The sequence below is a fragment of the Durio zibethinus genome, chromosome 13 (genome assembly GCF_047325235.1).
Source record: "Durio zibethinus cultivar Kanyao isolate XHJ-2024 chromosome 13, ASM4732523v1, whole genome shotgun sequence".
In the NCBI taxonomy this organism is placed as follows: domain Eukaryota; kingdom Viridiplantae; phylum Streptophyta; class Magnoliopsida; order Malvales; family Malvaceae; genus Durio; species Durio zibethinus.
Genome location: NC_143174.1, coordinates 7,330,176 through 7,350,538, shown reverse-complemented (window position 1 = coordinate 7,350,538; position 20,363 = coordinate 7,330,176). Strand labels below are relative to the sequence as shown.

Genomic DNA, 20,363 nt, shown 5'->3' with positions numbered 1-20,363 from the left:
AATAAGTCTTTATTTGCAATATTTTTTAATTTAATTTTCATTAAAATTTTAAAAATTCATCAAAATTTGAAATTTATTATAAATAAATTATTCAAAAATAAAATCTATTACAAATAATATGTTAAAAATATTATAAAAATGCTTTGTTAATCTTCAATTCAAATTTAAAAAAATTAATTTTTTATTTATATTTCCTTGAAATTCATATTTTGAAAATTGTAATCTTTATTTTTATATTCTATATTGACACGTATTTTGTGAGTAAAACAATTTTTTATTTTAATTATTCATACTTTCATCTATTATTAATTATTTACCATATTTCAATTTATAAAGTTTGTGATTTTAATTTTATTTGTTTAATTTATTTTTATTTATTCTTTATGAATTTAATTAATTTTCTTACTGAAAATTTTAAAGATTTTTTTTAATATTTTGGTAGAGTTAATAAAAATATATTAATCTTAAAGATTTATTTTATGAATTTATTTAATTTTAATTTGAAAATGTCTAAGACTTCATTAATAGTTTGATGAATTTTATAAGATTCTCGTCACCTTAAAATTTTATTTTAAAAAATTATTTTGTTTTTTTTTTTTTTTTCACAAAAAGTTTAACTACTTTTAATAAAGTTACCTTGTATTCACTTGGATAAACCAAGTGGGCTCTTTAGAATATCTCACCCATAAAAAATGGTGGATAAATTTTTTTTATTTCCATTGAAAATTTTTTGACCCACGCCGAATAGACAGAAAACATCTTTCATGTAAAATTGATAAATTGAATCTCATGCGGCCTCATTATAAATTTCCATGCAAATCAATTTCAAATGTCAAAATTAAAGGCCCAATAAATTTACAGCCATAATAAACTTGAATGGTCAATATTTGAATTTTTTTGGATTTTTTAAATTTACAGTGGAATAGATCAAAGAATCTCTCATTATGAAAAGGACAAAAAATTCTGATGTTGCATTACTTAATTTTATTTATTTAAAAAATTTTGAAAAAAATCTCCTCCAAAAAAACAAAACGGTATAGGCCATTAAAGGCCCAAAAGAAACCTTTATTCTAAAATAAGTGTGCGAAATCAAACATAAAAGCCCAAATCACATTCAAAGAAAAATAAAGAAAACTTTCTTCCCCGCTTCCCACTTCGCCGGGCCTCTCTGCCCCAAGCCGCCGACGACCGCCTCTCCTCGTGCCTAGCCACCACATCTGGCATTGGCGCTGCCGCAGTTCTCTCTTCCTTTTTCTCCGCGCGTCTCTATTCCCTCCGGTGTCGCTTTCTTTCACTGTGAGTTGCAGCCATGTACGGAGGGGGTGAGTAGGAAGAAATTTGAGCCTCTTCCTGCTTTGTGTTTGTTTGTCTCTTTGATGGTTTGCTTACTTATTTCTTCAATCTCAAAGTGAAGTTATAATACATAATAATTAACATGCACAGATGAAGTATCGGCTATAGTGATAGACCTAGGGTCTCACACTTGCAAAGCTGGTTATGCCGGCGAAGATGCTCCCAAGGCTGTGTTTCCTTCTGTAAGACCATTCCAAGCTTCTTTATTTCTAATTTTCTGAATTTCGATTTTCGACCCATCCACATTATTCTTCATTGTTCATGTTCATGTTCATGTTCATGTTCATGTTCATCTTCTTTTGTTTGTTTGTTTGTTTGTTTGTTAAGGTTGTGGGGTCCATTGATCAAATGGATGCCGATGATGACAACGAAAACAACGATTCTGAGACTAACAACAATAATGTTGATTCCAACAAACCCAAGGGAAAACGCAGATTGTATGTAGGCTCTCAAGCCTTGGGTCTTCGACGCGATCATATGGAGGTCAGGTCCATGCTTCATGCTGCTGGCTTTTTCCTATTAGTTCATTCGTTTATTTACTATATTTCTATTTTGCTGTATTTGTTTGTTAACAGCTGCTTGCTTTTGTCAGGTGCTGTCTCCCCTAAAGGATGGGGTTGTTGTTGATTGGGATATTGTTGACAGCATATGGGATCATGCTTTCAAGGAGTGTTTACTCATTGATCCTAAGGAACATCCAATGCTACTTGCGGAGCCATCATCCAACACTCAACAGCAGAGGGAGAGGTCTTTTTTCCTAGTACCCAAGCTTAATTAATTTTCTTTTGTTTTCTTTTCTTTTTTTCAATCCAGAAATATGGTGTTTGATTTTGATGAAACCTAACAGGACAGCGGAACTCATGTTCGAAAAGTACAAAGTTCCAGCTTTATTTTTGGCCAAGAATGCGGTATTATTATTGTCCTCAATTCCAACTCTTTCTGTTTTGTGATTTGGTTTCTGATTGCAATACTTTTTAATGCCAGGTTCTTACATCCTTTGCATCAGGACGTGCTACCTCTGTCGTTGTTGATAGGTATGATTTATATTCTTAAATTTTGTATATATACATTCATATGTACATCCATTTGGCATGCATTTTGTTTCATTATGTTTACACACTATGTATGTATACTAGAGTGTGAACTTGCTTGAGAATTAAGATAAAGAAATTATTCCTTAAAGCTTAGTCAGATATTACTGGCATCAAATCCTACTCCTAACCTATCCATCCTCTTCTTTCAGCTTCCTTTGGGACTTTTACCCATCTGTTAATACTATTATATCAAAGGTTGAATATAGAATACTGGATGTTGCATGTAAGATTAACAACTCTCATTCAAAACATAATTGTAAACAGTAGGAAAGTGAGTGAACCTTGGAAGATTACATATTTCCAAGATTGGACACTGAATTATGAGAATCTGAGTTATGTGGATCAGTTGCATTTGTCTACTTTCTTTTAAATAGAGTAAAGCAGTATCTTCACTTGTCTTATACTGGTTGTACAATTATTCTCGCTTTATTTTAGTAACACGTCCTTATGTATAACTATTAACTCTTTTAGTGGTGGAGGATCAACTACAGTTGCCCCAGTACATGATGGTTATGTTCTTCAAAAGGTATTTCTCTCTTTTTAATAGAACTAGGAAAATGAATGATTTCCAGTTAATTTATATTTTATTTATTTTCATTTTCACTTATATGCTAAACTATTGTCTGAGTATTGCTTATAAAGAAATTGATATGGTGGTTATCTCCTCTTGATCTACGTGTATCGTAACATCCATGTTCATACATTGCTGCTCAGATTGCTTTTTCCAAAATTTTTTCAATGTTATTCATTTTATCTGTAAGTGGAACTAGTTTGGAAAGGGAATCAAATTTTTTACTTGGCTATTGGAGATTTTTTTGGGAAATTTTTGAACTTGAGGTGTTTCAGAGAAACTAGAACAAGCTTCTGTTCTTGTGAGCCCTGGATTTGGCAATGCTTTAGTAGCTATCTTGAGTTGCAAATTCCTTAGATTAAAAAATTTATAACTGAGGCTAGAATATGTACCTTGGCTTTTTTAGTTGATTTTTGCACCCTTCCATTTTTTATGCTAAGTGATGATTTTCTATAAAAGTAAAACTCTGCAATGATTTTAATTGTTATTCTGAAAATGAACTTTCTGTTGGTGCAATTCTATTTCTGCGACCTTTATGCATTTGATTGATTACTTATTATTATTATTATTATTTTTATCTCACTAGCTTTTTCCAGACTGATGATGCATTTTTTTGTTTCTCCCCTTTCCACTGTTATCTTTTTTTTTTTTTGCTATAATAGGCAGTGTCTTCTTCTCCTATTGGAGGAGAATTTCTTACCGATTGCTTGATGAAAAGCTTGGAAAGCAAAGGCATTGTGGTAAGTGATGGTGTATACGAGTTTTTTCTTTCTCTGAAAGCAAAGTAATTGGTGAGATTTGTTGTTTCAGTTTTCACTAATATTTTTTTCCTGATCTTTGTAGATAAAACCGAGGTACTCCTTTAAGAGAAAGGAAATACAACCAGGGGTGTTCCAGGTATTTTGTAAAATCACTGGAACTCATTTAAGGTTTATGCCATTAATTGCTTTTGTTTCTCGAATTTCATGCATACATGCCATCCGAAGTTTAACTTGTGCAGTTCTACTAGGACCAGTATGTATTGAAACAAAAATATAAAAATTCAATAGTAATTTACGAAGACTTTCTTGTGCATAACTGAGATTTATTTTTGATCAAATTTTTGATGTGTTTTTTATTATGGGTGAAAGGAGAATGATATTTCTATTTTAGAGCTTGAGATCTTATAATTGGATGTGGAAAGAATTACAGATTGGATCACTCAAATTTATTTCCATTTCTCAAGTTCCTTCACCCAAAGAACAGGAATGGAAAAAAATCAATTATTAATTGCTCCAATGGTTATATTCTGCCATTAGTCTAAGCCCACTCTACCTCGTTGTCAAGCTTCCACCAGGTCTAAGCATAGTAGGTTCTCAACCAAGACAAACATTATCCTTTAGAATATTTTCTTGTCTAACTTCTGTAAACTTATCCTTCTGTTCCTAGAAAATCTCCAGACGGTATTGTTGCAAATTTTCATTTTCTTTCCCAGATATTGTTGTACATTTGACAAGTCTGCTAGGTGTGATCTGTCATGGTGGCCCAAGAAGAACAATCTCTTTGTCACTTTGTTTTGTGCCAATGAACATAGGTTCTTGCAGACTAAAAGAGTTGGTAGAGACAAATTTGCTGCAAATGGATGGGTATTGTTTTGGTGAGATGCGGCCTGGGACTTTATTGCCACAGTTGGTTGAGGTGGAGGCATTAGTTGTAGTCAATGCTTCAAAGCTGGATTGTGAAAGAAAGGAAGAAATAGATTGTAAAAGAGCTGCAATATAGTGGAGAATCATGCTTGTCTTCTTTTTCTTATTTTAATTGATTTGCTGAAGTAGAAGATTTCTCTTGAAACTGGAATATTCTCTAATTGAAGTTTACTCCATCTGCTGTTTCACTTTTTCTTGTTCCTGTTAATTTCTAGGAAATTGCCGACATTGCTTTCTGATATTTCTTTTTACTTTTGTTTTGGGAATCTCAGACTCTAGATATTGATTTTCCTTATACAACAGAATCCTACAAGCTCTACTCCCAGGTCTGTATTTAATCATTGTTACTCCTTTCCAATTGACAAGTTTTTTCCCCTCATACCTGTTGTTTATCTTTTTACAACAGAGAGTAATAGCAAGTGATATCAAGGAATGTGTGTGTCGAGCTCCTGATACTCCATATGATGGTTTGTCTTTGTTCATCAATTTTTTTGCTTTTACAGTCATGCCACTTTTTACCTTTTCATCCTATTATATGTATGTATGTATGTACGTACGGACGTACGTACGTATGTATGCCTGCAATAATATCTCAAAGATGCTTGTTTGCTGTGATTGAATCCTACCAATGACGTAAATGCTCTTTCAAATATCTTTTGAATTACAGTGTTGATGTTGTTACTTGATTCTGTGGCTTGATGATTGCCTTTTTCTTTGCAGAAAGTGCATATTCAAATGTCCCAATGACCCCGTACGAGCTTCCTGATGGCCAGTAAGTTCTTTATGAGTTTGTTAGCATTGTTTTGTTATATCATAGTTAGGTTGCTTTAGCTTTGTCTGCTATGCATCCTTGAGTTGTTGAGTGATAAACAGCTTTTCTACTTGATAGTTGCTTCATCTTTTTTTTTTTTTTTTTGGGGGGGGGGGGGGGGGGGCATTATAACACTGTGCATTCACCCAGCAACTTGTAGTAACAACTGCATTGTCTAACCCTGTTTAGCTACAAAATAATTGCCTTGGGGTCTCAGTTTCAATTATTACTAAAATTAATGGATTATGCATTCTCTATTATGTTAATTCAGGACAATTGAAATTGGTGCTGATAGATTTAAAATCCCTGATGTTCTGTTTTACCCACCTTTGGCTCAGGTGTGTAGCCTTTGGACTTTTCAGGATCCTAGATTCATTTGTTTTCTATCATACTTTTTGTGCACTTGCAAGTTTTGTTTTTTGTTTTTTTTTTTCCTTAAAATTTATTTTATCCAAGTTTTGTTTTGGGTATTAGCATTTTTTGTAGGACTATAAGGGGAAAGAGTGTGAAAATAGAGGTAAGAGGAAAACAAGAGGTAGAAGATTAGGGGATATTGAGGGAATTGGGAAAGAAATAGAATAATCAGGAGAGGAAAGCAGAAGGACCCAAAGTGGAGAGAGAAATCTCAAACTCAATCAAAATCCCAATAATTCATGATTCAATGCCTACAAGAAATTGAAATAGCACCAGTAGTTATAGCTAAACCTCAGATCATAATTTAAATGCCAAATACCAATATAACTCGAAAGCCCTAATACTTAGAAAATAAGTATAACTCCAAATAATTTAAAATTAGAAAATAAGTATAACACTAAATAATTTAAAATAGCCTACATAGTCTATGAAAGTTTATATCTAGTTCTTTACAAATTAAACTCTTAAAATAAAATAAATTGACAAAAATAAAATCTTAAGGAGTTTAGTCCATAGGCACTTCTTTCCAACATGCTTCACTAGCACGTTTCTTGTCAATTGATGTTCTTTTGAACATTTGTTCAGTCTTTTTTTTTTGTCACAAAAATATGTACATTCTGCATTTAGTTGATGGCAATGATAAGATCCCTTTTCTTGTCTATTTGTAGAGAGTTTATTTTGGATTTATCTAATGTATGTGGTTTTGAGTTTGCAATTTTTCTGTTGTGTCTGATTGGTAAGATTCTTAGTTCTTATATTTTATTGATGAAATACATGGGATTCATTTGCTGTAACTTGGTTGGTCTAGCATTCTTATTCCTGTTGGAATTATAAACCACTAGGAAGCCTTTGGTGTCCTTGTTGAATTAGTTCATTGACTTCTGGAGTGGTGTTCCTGGAATTGTTGCTGCAAATTTGGAATTTTGTTTCTAAGTGCTATAAACAGGCCATTGAATATGCTTTTCAAAATTTTATTGATCTGTTGATATCTTTCCTTCTCTAAATTCATTGCTGCCTTGTTGACTGGTTACTTCTGGTTTCTTAGCTGACCTGTAATTCTTGGTGATACATGAAAATATTGGGCAATCAAGTTGTTGGAGATTTTTGTAGTTCATTTTATTTGTTTTGCATGCATAACTAGGCTATATTGTTTCATTAATAATAAGATTTTCGGTGTGTATATTAATATCATTTTTTATTTCTTGTTTGTTATTAGACAATTCCTGGAATGGACAATTTTGCTGATATTTTTCCATCTGCTCGTGGTTTGCCACAAATGGTATGTTAATTTACCTTCATGCATTGGCCTTTACATATCAACCACTCTTTTAGTTTTTCAAGGATTAGTTAATTAAGAATTTCTCTATCATTTGCAGGTCATAGAAAGCATTAATAGATGCGATGTGGACATTCGGAAAGAATTGTTTGGCAGTATACTGGTAAGTCAGTCACACCCAAGCAAGCCTTTACTCCATTGCCTTGATCATTTTTCTGATCTTGTGTTTCTTTTTGGAATATTATATTCGAAAACAAGTAGCTTATTCATGTTTGGTGAGTGGATGAAATATCTGTTTATCGATAATCTAATTGATAAACATGATTATCTTTTAATTCCATAAATCTTTTTTCATGACTGATATCAGCACTTCTGTCCTCCATGATATTGCAGCTTGCTGGTGGCACAGCATCAATGCAACAGTTGAAAGAACGTCTTGAGAAGGACTTGCTGGAGGTATTCTTTTTTGTTTTTCATTTATGGACGTGTTAAGTTTTGGACTCTCTTATGATAAAGTTTGATTTCATGGTGTTGCGTTTATATTTCTTTTGTGCTTGTAGTTTTTGATGGTTTGACATAATCCACGAAAAGTGATTTCATATCATTATAGTTTTATTGATAATGGTTTTTGTTGGCCTTTTTTCCACTCTAAAATGTCATTTCATTGCTGTAAGAGAAGAAAAGGAAAAATTCATTGTATCATGAGTAAGGAAGCATAGGTGCCATACAGAGGTACGGCATGATATGGTGATATGGCAATTTTTAAAATCTGGGATATGGGTATAGCGGGATATGGCAATTATATATCTAAGTGTGTGTGCACATGTGCGCATGCATTTTAATTAATTTTAATTAAACATACCATATAAGGTCTTTTAAAATAAGTAAAATTAGTATAAACAATTTGTGTTATGGTGAGTTGTCAAGTAATTTTATTATTTTGCGAATATTTTTATGAAAGATTGAATAGCTTTAATTTTGGGCTCTAAGGAAACTAAAACTGAATGCTAATATATGGGATGGGCCTGATGAGCTTCAAAATATATCCAGCCCAGGTTAGATGCCCTTAGTTATTTTTCCTGTTAGTGGCTTCCATCTTCTCTTCACAACACAGCTAACTTGCCTTCATATCCAGTTACTTCCTTCTTTTGTTTCCTCTATCATCTTCTTTTGTTTTATGCTTAGATCAACACTATGGGAGGAAAATGAAGGTAGCCATTGCGGCACCAGTCTTTCTTCTTCCCTGTTCTTTTCTTCTATCCCTCTGCATGCTAGTATCATATCCATGTGCATATTTGAAGGGTTAGGAGTTGGAGGGGTTGTAATTTGGCATATTCAAGGTGTATTTGTATCCGTAAACGCTGGTATGGAGGGGTTGTAATTTGTATGTGCTTCAAAGATCATGAGGTAGATCTCCCTCTCACTCTGTCATGCATGTGCAGCGCATTCAGTCGCACATGCAATCACACAAATTCATGCACTCTTGGGAGTTAGGAGCCCTGAAATTGAAATGAGTTGTATAAATAATTTCTGTGGACAAATAGTTCTCATGTTGAATGCATGACAGATTATTTGAGGTTAGCTCTGCAACTGGGGAGAATAAACTTAAATTTTGACAACAAAATAACTCTATCATTGTCATTCAATCTGCAGGAGTCTCCTCAAGCTGCTAGAGTTAAAGTATTGGCAAGTGGAAATGCAACAGAAAGAAGATTCAGGTTGGTTGTTGTTTGATATTTTTTCCTTTTTTTTATCAGATTCATTATTTCCTATTTTTGCTTCTACCTGTTTTACTGTATGTGTTTTGCTTGGCTGTTTCTATTCTTTTCTAGTCCCGAGAAATGTATTTTTTTGAGCCATCATCAATATTCTTTGCTGGTGGGTTTATTGTTTCATTCTATGTGTGAACTCGCTTCTATCAAATTCTATAAATTCTTTTGTACTTGTCCGGGAAAAAGTCATTAACTAATGATTATAGCTTACTCCATGGTAAACAAATGCTTATTGATGTAACCAAGAAGCATGATTGTGTATCTTTGCATGGTTGAATCTCATACGTGAGTTTATGTTAATTGCATATGGAAAGTCTTGAATTGCATGATAGAGGTCGTATGTCACCCTTGTTAGAATCTTAGGGGACTTGTAAATTAATGGTGATCATGTACTTCTTAGTAATGCAAGAACCAGTAAGCACTTTCTGACACCTGATGTGGCTATCAGCATGATTTTAATTCGGAAACCACTTGCAGTTGGAAGGATGTAGTGAGTAGGAAGATGACTAAGATCTCATTTTTATGGTTCATGTTAAGTGGAAATGGTCAAGAAGCTAACAAGATTTTACGTGCGTGCATCCACCATTATCTTTGCAAGAGATAGAATAAGGTAGTAAACCATTGAAAAGGACATGAGGACTTATAGAAAATGGAATGTGAAAAGAGGAAAAAGAACAAAAAAAAAAAAAAAAACAGTAGAATTGTTGAAGCTATGAGATGAATGATTAAAATCCATAGTGATTTACCATCTATTAGTTAGCATTGCCGATGTAGACATAATTTTATCCATTCATTGCCAGATTATGAGAACTTTATACCTTGTCTAGTTTGCTTTATTGGCATAGGCTTGTGTAACTACTTTTGAAAGAATTCTTGTTTGTTTTGCTCTTATTAAATGCTGCTAACATGTATAAAACAGTGTTTGGATAGGAGGGAGTATATTGGCATCTCTTGGTTCATTCCAGCAAATGTGGTTCTCCAAGTCCGAGTAAGCATCATGTTTCACATTCAGATCTCTTTTGGACAATTGCTTCTTTTTCTTTTCCTTGGTTCAGATTGTCAAGTTTTGCTTGTTTCTTCTTCTTATCAAGATCGTGCCGGTAAATTCATGGTAGTTTATCTTAAACTACTTCATTTTAAAAGCATGCAACTGGCAGGTATGAAGAGCATGGAGCTTCGTATATACAAAGAAAATGCCCTTAAGATGAGGACGATGGGCTGCATTTCTTGTCATGGTAAGTCAATGCTTAGGACTTTAAGACAAACTTTTGATTCTCCATTTTGCTAATAAGCTCTTTTCCATCTCTTCTAGGTATGAGATCTATTTTGGATTCTAAGTACACCCATTTGTGCTAACACTTATCAGATTGATGTCGATTGTAGGTCAATGTAAGGTATTCTATTTACAAAAGAACACATTAGCTTACATATACCATTATAATCAAACTGTTCCTGATGTCATTACTCTGTTAAATTGTTTAATCCTGTAGCCTTACTGACCACCTTTATTGTTATGGGAAACATATTTGCATGAACTTGGTTCAAATCACTTAAAAGAGTGTAATGTCTATTATTATTGCCATCATTGTGGTGCTGCATTCATGGGTATCGGGAAAGATGGTTTTTCTTTCTTATTCAGATTCTGTTAATATTCAGTTTGTAACAAGTTTCTGCTTCGTTGTGCATTGGGATATCTTTGTTAAACATGGCATTTTGTTTTGCACATAATGATGGATGGTTTGCAAACATTATTGGAGTGAAAAGCCAACCAAAAGCGATTGCATACAACTGGTGTGAAAACAATAGTTACAGTATGGCTTTGAATTAGTATGTTTGAGGTTTAATCGATTGGAGTGGGAGTCCAACAAATTAGTATATGCTAGATATATATTTGAGGGTTTGAATTCCAATAGTATTTGAGGTTTTAATAATTTTCATGCAAATAATATTTTACAGGTTCAATTGGATAAAATAGAATGATAATAACTTATTTTTTAAAAAAATAGACAGTATATGGGCATTTTTAATATTTTACAAAAAATATGAAAGAAATTTGTTTTCAATTTTTAGAATTGTGTTATTTACTTGTTTCTCTTATTTTGTTTGATACAGTGACACAGACAACTAAAAATTTCAAATTACCAATCAAATAATTTTCATTATATATATATATATATATCACATATTACGTCTGTAAATAAAAATCAATAAATATAAAATATAAAGTTGAACTAAACTCTTATATTACATTCATAAAAGAAAAAAAAACAGTAACTGTAATCAATAACTTTATCAAGGTATATATTTTTCTTGAAAGTGATGGATTCTGTTATATCTGTAAGCATCAATGGGGAATAATTTGGAATTTTTACATTTCAGTCGAAGATGATTCTATAAAACCTTGCTTCTAATTAATTAATTTGAGATTTAGTGGGTCATTGTATATTCAATGGATATACTTAATATAATGTTAACAGATTAATTAGTAATTATTCAGGCTAATTATTAATATAATTTTTTATTTGACTCTTGTTTTGGATGAGATTAGGAATGGCTACAAAATGAATATCTATTATATTTTGGAAATTAGTGTTCATTTAATTGTCTGATTAAATTTAATATTATTATTTGAATCTGTAGCTAATTAAACAAGTACTTAATCTATTAAAATATTAGATTATTTAAATTTTGAGAAATAATCAAACACATGATCGTGGAATTTAACTCCACAATATGGTAACACATATTCTTTGTATGTTAAAAAAATTAATTTAAAGAAAAGTAAAATATGTGTTATCATTTTAATCTCACTTATAGAGTTAAAAAATCTCATTAATAGTATATTAAATAATTTTTTAAAAATATTTTATCAAAATATAAAATAAATAAAATTTTAATTTGCTCTTAATTAATAACAATAAAAAATTTTTTCTAAATTTCAAACTTTTTTACAAATATAAAATTTTATATATTTTACGTATGTTAACAGAAATGGATTTTAATATATGATAAAAAAAATTTAAATGAATTCAGATATTAGATAATCAATTAATATTATTCAAAATTTATTTGAATCTGTCATAAACTATATGAATCTAACAATTATAAATTTATAAGTATCCCATTCCATTGCAATGCCTGTATGAAAGCCAGGTGGCGTAAAAGCTTGAAAGGAATTTGATCCTACAACAATATCATAGATGAGCTCTTGGAGGATGATCACGATCGATTCACTCGTACTGTGCTCTTTAATCTTTCTGCTGTGAACTTGGGCTGGGTAGTGCTTCTCACCTGGACGACTACAGCCTCACGTGACTCTTTCCAGTGGGATCTTCCCCAAGCCAGAGAAGATGAATATGGTGATTTCTCGAGTCTCCAGATCGTGGAAGCCACCTTTTTTTATTTGCGAATGTGATCCAGTACTGCTACTATAGCAAGTAGTTAAAATTAATTAACAACCATTTGGATTTTTTTTTTTCATTGCAACAAACTAAAGTACCAATTGTTTTAATTTGTGGGAAGATTTTCAAGATTGTGCATATGTTACGGATTTAAGGAAGAATCCTGAAAGAATCTTGAATCTCACATCGAACATAATAGGAAGGTCATTGGAGTATAAAAGGGTTTACATCATATTTACCTTGTGAGACGCCTTTTGTAGGACAAAATCGTGAGACCAGGAGAGTCAGAGCGGATAATACTTCACAAAGGTGTGAACTGTGGCAGGAAGGCTGATCTGGGACGCCGGAAGGGTGAATGCCCAGGTCTCGGAGCCGCGCGGGTTCGGAGCTTAAGTCTCGACCCGTGACAAGTGGTATCAGAGCTAGCCTTAAACTGTTCAATCCACGTCAAGTACCTCGAGAGAGGTAGGCAGGGTAGTCAGCTTTCGTGACGAGGGCGTCACGAGGTTGGGTGCGGAAAAATGTCACGGACCTAAAGAAGAGTCCTGAATCCCACATTGAATATAATAGGAAGGTCACTGGGATATAAAAGGGTTCACACTATCTCCGCCTTATGAGGCGCCTTTTGTAGGACAAAATCGTGAGGTCAGGGGATCAGAGCGGACAATATCTCACAAAAGTGTGAACTGTGGTAAGAAGGTTGATCTGAGACATCGAAAGGATGAATATCTGGGTCTCGAAGCTGCACGAATCCAAAACTTAAATCTCGATCCGTGACACACAAGCTTGCTTCAACAAAGTTGGTGACGCAGTAAAAAATAAGATCACATTGAACGAGCCATGGAACTATAGCAATTGGGCTTATGCAAATGGCTTGTTTACAACAGGTCTTGTTCTATTGGGAACAAGTAAATTGTACAAGGCGGAGACTCGGGGATTGAACAACCTTAAGCGTTAAGTTACACTTAAGATGGAGTAAGTCGTAGCCCGCCAGTCTGAGTGACGAGCCACATTCTAAACTTTGGCGGGTTCATCAAAACAAAAGACAAAACCTTTGGCGGGAAATTAGGGAACGAATTCCTAGATCTGCAATGCTAAACTTAAAAAACTACTGTTCAAACATTTGGGTAATCCAACGTCTACCCTCAACCCTGTATTCCTAGTTTCATTATTATTAACTGTTGAATTTATTGCAAACGACACCGTTTACTAGAAAAAAATGGCCCACACGATTATCTGTCATAGAGATGAGCGCACGATATCAAAGTTCCAGTACCAGCCCTATCTTTCGCTCTTTCTCTTTGCTCAAACAGATCTCAAAATCCTTATTAATGCCCTGATTTTCATACTACATTTTTTTTTTGTTTTCTAAACATTTTTTCTTAAAATTTTTCTTCAAAAGTTAATTTTCCATTTTTGTTTCTCGGAGAATTCCAAATGGAGAGTGAAAGTCCAATAGAAACAAAGAAAGGCAAATCAAGAACTCCCAAAAAAGCTAAAGAAAGCATTCTCAAGCAAAGTATGTGCCTGTTTACATATTATGCGCATGCAAATATGTATGTATGTCTGGATGGATGGCTGGATGGGTATATGTATGTACGTATGTATGGATGATGCTGAGATTTTTTTTTTGTTTATTCAGAGTCCCCTGCTGAGTTCTTTGCAGAGAACAAGAACATTGCTGGTTTTGATAATGTGAGCTATGTTTCACTCTTTTTGTTTTTTTTGGAATTCAGTTTTGCTTTCTTTTGTTGTCATTTTATTTTACACGAAACTGCAATTAGGGGAAAATTTACCTGCAAAATTCAACTAATATTGCATTTGAAAATTTTTAAGATGCATTTAAGTAAATAATTGTGGATATTGGGTAAAATCAGGTTGAGTTAAAAAAAAAAAAAAAAAAAAAAAACTTTGCAGTTATTATACTATAAATTTGAAGTACAGATAACGGGATTTTTTTTTTTTTTTTTTGGAGTGAGTTCCTTTAAGATTTTATAAATTGTATGATTTACTTGTGCCTGGATTTCAGCCTGGGAAATGCCTATACACAACTGTTAGAGAACTTGTTGAAAATGCGCTGGATTCAGCAGAGTCAATATCTGAGCTTCCGGTAGTAGACATAACAATGTAAGCTTCATCTCTATGCAAAAAAAATATATATGGAAATTGCTTTTAGCTTCATTTAGCAATTTGTGGATGTATAGAAATATATTTTCTATTTCTGCCCAACTCCAAATGGCTGTTGCAGAGAAGAGATTGTCAAAAGCAAGTTCAATTCCATGATTGGGCTTGTTGATAGGGAACGTGTTGATGAAGAATTATACGATGATTATGAGACAGCTAAGGCCCGTGAGGTATCTGCACCTTCTAATGTTCATCCTCTATTGTTTTTAACTTCCTCATTGAACTATGTAGATGGTACAGTACTTCCTTACATTTTGGAATCTTATATGTGACAAGTTCACTTGATGTGTTAAAATGATTAGACTTGCAATCTTGTTCCAGTTTTGGTTTTAGCATGTTGCTTCTTTCAACTGCTTTTTACGCAAGCGATTTTTTGTATTAAGGGAAGCCAGAAGTGTTCTCTTAACCATTTGTCAGTCATCTCAAATTCTCCTGCTCTATTTTATTTTCATTCAATCAGAAAAGATTAGCAAAGGAAGCTCGAGCTCTTGAAATGCAAGCAAAGAATGCTGCCCTTGGGAAGAAGGTCAAAGAACATGTAGTTCCCAAAAGCGTCAAGGGTCGAGGCGAAGCTTCTTTTTACAGGGTGACATGCAAGGTATTACCACCCATCTCAACCTTCCATACCATATTGGTTTTTTATTGTCTTGGTTCTGCCATAAAATTGATCTAATTGAAAATGAGTCCCTAAATTTTTTTCCTTATGTCTAAGTCTCTTGACTAGAGTTGATTTGAAATGCAGGACAATGGAAGAGGCATGCCACATGATGACATCCCAAACATGTTTGGACGAGGTTGAAATTACTTATGATATTGAGTTCTTGTTTGGCTTGAATTTGACTGTACATTAACACTTTTTTAATTGTAGATGATTTATTCAACATCCATTTTAACACCTGCCTGCATGCTCGTTATGCAGTTCTGTCTGGCACAAAATATGGCTTAAAGCAAACGCGTGGGAAGTTTGGTCTTGGTGCAAAAATGGTAATACTTCTGACATTTGTGCCTTGCTTTTAACTGCATTATTTCATTTGACATATACATACGTGCAGCATTAGTCTTATAATTTTTAATTTTTTTATGCTGGGGTATGCTTTAGGTTGAGTTGTGATTTATATAGCATCTAAGGTGTCAGTGTATTAATTTGAATGCTCCCTTTAATAAAAAGTGGCTTGCCTTTGGGATTTCAGTTAATCCTCCCATTTCAAAATTTCAAATCAGTCATTTTCATGCCAATATTTCCCTCAATAAAACCATTCAATGTCTGGAATAGGCAGTAGAATGCCCATAGGACATCATAACTTAAAGAAATTCAATTTAAATTTCCCTGCTTATGATATCAAACAAACCTGTTAAGAGACTAGTTATGTAATCTGGCTCCTCTACTTCTCTATCTGACTATTGTGGTTTGGAACATGGTGAATTTAATCCAATTGTATTCATGCAGGCCTTAATTTGGTCCAAAATGAGTACAGGCCTGCCGATCGAGATCTCATCATCAATGAAGGGTGAAAATTATATTTCGTTCTGTAGGTTGGATATAGACATTCATAGGTATGATCTGAATGCATAGGCATATTTTAGTCCTCTCATAAACCACCAACTTTTCTTTTGGTCAATATAAACCACAAATGTTTATTTGATTTATCTCTGCATTTTACACTCTGGGATCTTTTTGTCCATGAAGATGTATGAATGCTGCAATCTTTTCTTTGTATCTATTCTTGGGCTTATAGTATATTTGAAAAAACTACAATGATGATTTGATGATAAGGAGTTATATTCTTGAGTTTGGTGCATAGTTATACTGTATTGGTGTTTTGAATTTCAGGAACATTCCTCACATTCATTTGCATGAAAAACGTGACAACAACGATAGATGGCATGGAGCAGAAATTCAAGTGGTCATTGAGGGAAATTGGACAACTTACCGTGTATATAGCACCAGCTTCTTTTCTATTATTTTATTTGAGTTTCATAGATGTTTAAGCATTTTAGAGTTCCTAGGTGATTGAAAGTAGCAGTTGGTATTCCTTTGTTTCATCAACTAAAAGGTCTTTTTTTTTTTTGTATTTGCAGTCCAAGATATTGCATTACATGCGGCAAATGGCAGTTATCACCCCGTATGCTCAATTTCTATTTAAGTTTGTAACTGACACCCCTGAGTATGCTCTCTCTCTTGCTCAATTGCTCTTCATACACACACAAACACAATCTTGCTGACCTTTATTTAAACTTTTTTTCTTTTCCTTTTCTTATACAGTAAAAATGTCACTATAAAGTTTGCACGGAGGACAGATGTAATGCCTCCAGTTCCTGTTGAGACAAAGCATCATCCTTCATCTGTTGACATACTACTAATCAAACGCCTTATTGCTGAAACTTCGAAACAGACCCTACTGCAGTTTCTTCAGCATGAGTTTGTAAATATTGGAAAATCCCTTGCTGAACGATTAATTGGTAAGAAGTTTGTGGATATAGCTTGGTAATTGTTTTTTGTTCTCTTTTCATTCCTCCTGTAGTTTTTTCATTTACCCCTTTTTCATATTCTATTAAGAATGTTATGGTGGCATTTCTTATCATGTTGAGGCCAATTGCTTTTTTTTTTCTTTTTACTATTTATATAGCAGTCAAAATGATGCATCACGGTATCTTATGGAAGAAATGTAAATAATGCAGAGGTTCTATCACTTTGAGTTCTTATATATTCGATATGTGAAATTTTTTGAAGTTGTAGAGATGAGAGACATTTATGCATAATCTCATTTCACTGAGGGTTGGTATATTTCTAGTTATAGTACTTTTGCTATTGTTGACTACTGTTCCATGAGATGGTCAAGATTATATTGATATAGAACTAAGATCGGTCAATTTAAGTGTGCTTGGTGCTAAGTTAATTAAAGTTTTGGTTTGGTGAAATATGAAACATTCATATATGTTCCTGCCTTAGTAAATATTGGCTAGTCCTTAGATGCTTAACCTGACCTGTATTGTGATTGTGCTTACCTTTTAGGAGAAATGGGTCCAGAATTTAGTCCGAAAATGGCTGTTAAGTCTCTGACTGATCAGCAAATAGTTCGCATCCACCAGTTATTTCGTCAAGCTAAATTTGATGACCCCAGTGGCGATGTAAGCTGCATTTCTTAAATTGTTCACTCTTCTGTCTGCTAAGTTATAACTGCCTTGCTATTTCATTTATTCCTACGTCTTGCATTCCATAGCACTTCCTTTGTTAACTTCAAGCACTTTTCAGTGTCTAAGCCCTGCGGGTGAGTACAATCTTCGCTTAGGAATTATAAAGGAGCTCCATCCTGACATGGTTGCAACTTATTCAGGCAGGTTTGTCCTAGTGGGCTGATTTCTACCAGGATCAATTACACACTGTGCTAAGTTAACGGTGGATATACTTTTTGTGCTAAATGTAAGAATTTTTGTTGCAATTTTATACAGTGCTCAAATTTTCGAGGGGCACCCATTCATTGTGGAAGCTGGTGTTAGTGTGGGTGGAAAAGATGTTAAACAGGTAAGCGCATTCCTGAGATTTAAGTTGATTTACTTCTCTATCATTTTGAATTAGTGAGATGAAAGACAAAAAATTCCCAAGCGTGAATGAACAAAGCAAGATGTGTTTTCATTCCTCCGTTATTCTGGCAATGTGCCATTTTTATCATCTCTCAAAACCAAAGTCAATAGGGTGGCAGGGTTTAGACGTTTTGATACAAAAAAATTGTGTAGTACTTAATAGTTACATGGGTATTGTCAGAACAGCATTTTTTTTATTTATTTTGGTTCTTTATTATTTATATGTTGTTTAGGCATATTAAGCATATAAAGACTATAAATTCCAGGGTTTGAACATTTTCCGATTTGCAAATCGAATACCTCTTCTTTTTGAGCAAGGTGGTGATGTTGTCACAAGGACTGCGCTAAAGAGAATCACGTAAGATGTACTTCATGCAATTCCTTACATTTTGTAAAGGGTTGTCAACTGTTGTTGCAATAAAACAATCATGAGAAGCAATGTGAAATTTAAACAAGGCTTCTAACTCGAACATCATTTTCAGTTGGAATAATTACAAGATCAACCAAACACAAGATAAAATCGGTGTCTTTGTGAGTATTGTAAGCACAAAAGTCCCCTTTAAAGGGACTGGGAAGGAGTACATTGGGGATGATATCAGCGAAATAGCTAGTGCTGTAAAGGTGAGAAAGTTTTCTGCTTTTTTGCATCCAAATTTCCATCACAAATTTAATGAATTAACAACATTATTTTTCAGTCTGCAATTCAGCAATGCTGCATCCAGCTGAAGTTGAAAATAGTAAAGAAAATGCAGGCCCGTGAACAGCAAGAGAGAAAGCGAAATTTGAGCAAGTAAATTAAAGTCTCCTATCCTATCCAAATGGGATTTATTGTTCATTTTGCTTAAACTGATAACAAATGTAACAATCAACTGGCAGGTATATCCCTGATGCTACAAATGCTGTGTATGATGTTTTGAAAGAAATGGCTAAGTTGCATGCATCAAAAAAGAAACGATATGAGGAGGGGGATGCAGATATTCTTCAAAAAGTATCTGATCAGTTGATTACTGAAGAGGCACTCAAGGAAAAGCTCACTCAACATGTTGAAAAGGTGAGTTTTGAGTTGCATGCTGAGCAAGTAAACTTGTCCCAACAATGCCATATCCCATATTATTGATATTTAATATAGCATATCATCATGGCGTTTATAAGTCCACAAGTGAATCCTGTGCTTCAAAATCATCCCCTTTTATCCTGTCAAACCATGAGAAGCTTCCACTAATGACATCAGTAAAATGAATAATTTAATGCATAAAGTTTGGTTTAAATGTATGCCATGATGTCAAATGCTTTCATTGCGTTGGATATGTGTTGCTTCTAACATGCTAAGTTTTAATGAAAACACTTGCAAACAAAAGCACGGGGACGAGAATAAGAAAGAAAATCTTGCTAGAACGACTATTTTCATTTTTTTTTTTTCCTTTCAGTTAGGGCAGTGGTTCAAATTGTGCATTTTCCCATGTTGATATTTGCAGGTGGATTATGAGATGGCATTAGAGTATGCTACACAAAGTGGAGAAAGCGAGGAACCAAGAGAAGATATATATTTAGAGTCATTAGATGCTAAAAGTAACTTTTTTGATTTCCATGGTCCTATATTTGTCTTCAGACTCTTTCTATAGGGTGTTTGTCATATTGTCTTTATTACTCAATTGTACCATTTCTATTTTCCAACCTGGCAATCTCACTATAGTACTATACCATTTTTACTGATTTATAGTCCTACAGAGAAAACTAGATATTTGTGTTTTAACGTGAATAGACATGGCAGCTCTGATATCATTATTTTTTTTTTTTTTGTTGGAATTGTGCAAGTATTTAAGGCATTTGTGATTCTTTTTAATATTGAATTTCAGGGTTGATACCTTTTTTTTCCACCGAGTACAAAGAAAGTTGAAGCAAATACAGAATAAGACTGGTACTGTGAATTTGAGCCTTGTTTTATTAGGTTTCCGATCACACAAAAATGTAACTTAGTTTTGTCATCTTTATTCATTGTTTTTTTTTAGAAGTTTATTTAATTAAAAAAAGGATGACAGGTAAAAAAAATAAAGGTGGCATGGGAACACCCAAATTGATTCTCTATTCTACTAAATATATATATATATATATACATATATAATAAAAGCATAAAAATTTAAAATAAAAAAAATCAAAAATCGTAAATGAAAAAATATTTTATACATTATTAATGAAATTTTTTAATTTTACAAACAAAGT

At 33.4% G+C, this 20,363-nt stretch overlaps 2 protein-coding genes across 7 annotated transcripts; both read left to right on the top strand.

Moving 5' to 3' along the window:
* Nucleotides 1–1,072: 1,072 nt before the first annotated feature.
* Nucleotides 1,073–10,511, top strand: LOC111302764 (actin-related protein 4-like). 6 transcript variants are annotated; one of them, XM_022898575.2, is made up of 20 exons: nucleotides 1,073–1,322; nucleotides 1,444–1,535; nucleotides 1,681–1,836; nucleotides 1,946–2,100; nucleotides 2,201–2,261; nucleotides 2,338–2,387; nucleotides 2,919–2,973; nucleotides 3,681–3,758; nucleotides 3,862–3,915; nucleotides 4,976–5,029; nucleotides 5,110–5,170; nucleotides 5,424–5,475; nucleotides 5,786–5,852; nucleotides 7,145–7,207; nucleotides 7,305–7,367; nucleotides 7,598–7,660; nucleotides 8,858–8,922; nucleotides 9,896–9,964; nucleotides 10,134–10,211; nucleotides 10,289–10,511. In XM_022898575.2, the coding sequence occupies exons 1-19, from the start codon at nucleotides 1,310–1,312 to the stop codon at nucleotides 10,177–10,179; spliced, it is 1,317 nt and encodes a 438-aa protein (XP_022754310.1). In that variant the 5' UTR covers nucleotides 1,073–1,309; the 3' UTR covers nucleotides 10,180–10,211; nucleotides 10,289–10,511. The 6 variants fall into 6 exon arrangements, 5 of the variants coding, with proteins under 5 accessions (XP_022754310.1, XP_022754308.1, XP_022754309.1 ...); XR_016327149.1 differs by having other exon boundaries at nucleotides 1,078–1,322; nucleotides 3,862–3,918; nucleotides 10,068–10,211; XM_022898573.2 differs by having other exon boundaries at nucleotides 1,078–1,322; nucleotides 10,120–10,211.
* Nucleotides 10,512–13,648: 3,137 nt separating this feature from the next.
* On the top strand, nucleotides 13,649–19,949 carry TOP6B (topoisomerase 6 subunit B). The gene is made up of 19 exons (XM_022898571.2): nucleotides 13,649–13,896; nucleotides 14,020–14,072; nucleotides 14,407–14,504; nucleotides 14,626–14,731; nucleotides 15,022–15,159; nucleotides 15,304–15,355; nucleotides 15,481–15,545; nucleotides 16,009–16,115; nucleotides 16,393–16,495; nucleotides 16,641–16,726; nucleotides 16,825–17,021; nucleotides 17,575–17,690; nucleotides 17,815–17,900; nucleotides 18,012–18,084; nucleotides 18,410–18,501; nucleotides 18,626–18,764; nucleotides 18,839–18,933; nucleotides 19,020–19,194; nucleotides 19,619–19,949. Exons 1-19 carry the CDS (start codon nucleotides 13,815–13,817, stop codon nucleotides 19,763–19,765), a joined length of 2,010 nt encoding a protein of 669 aa, XP_022754306.2. The 5' UTR covers nucleotides 13,649–13,814; the 3' UTR covers nucleotides 19,766–19,949.
* The last annotated feature ends 414 nt before the right edge of the window (nucleotides 19,950–20,363 follow it).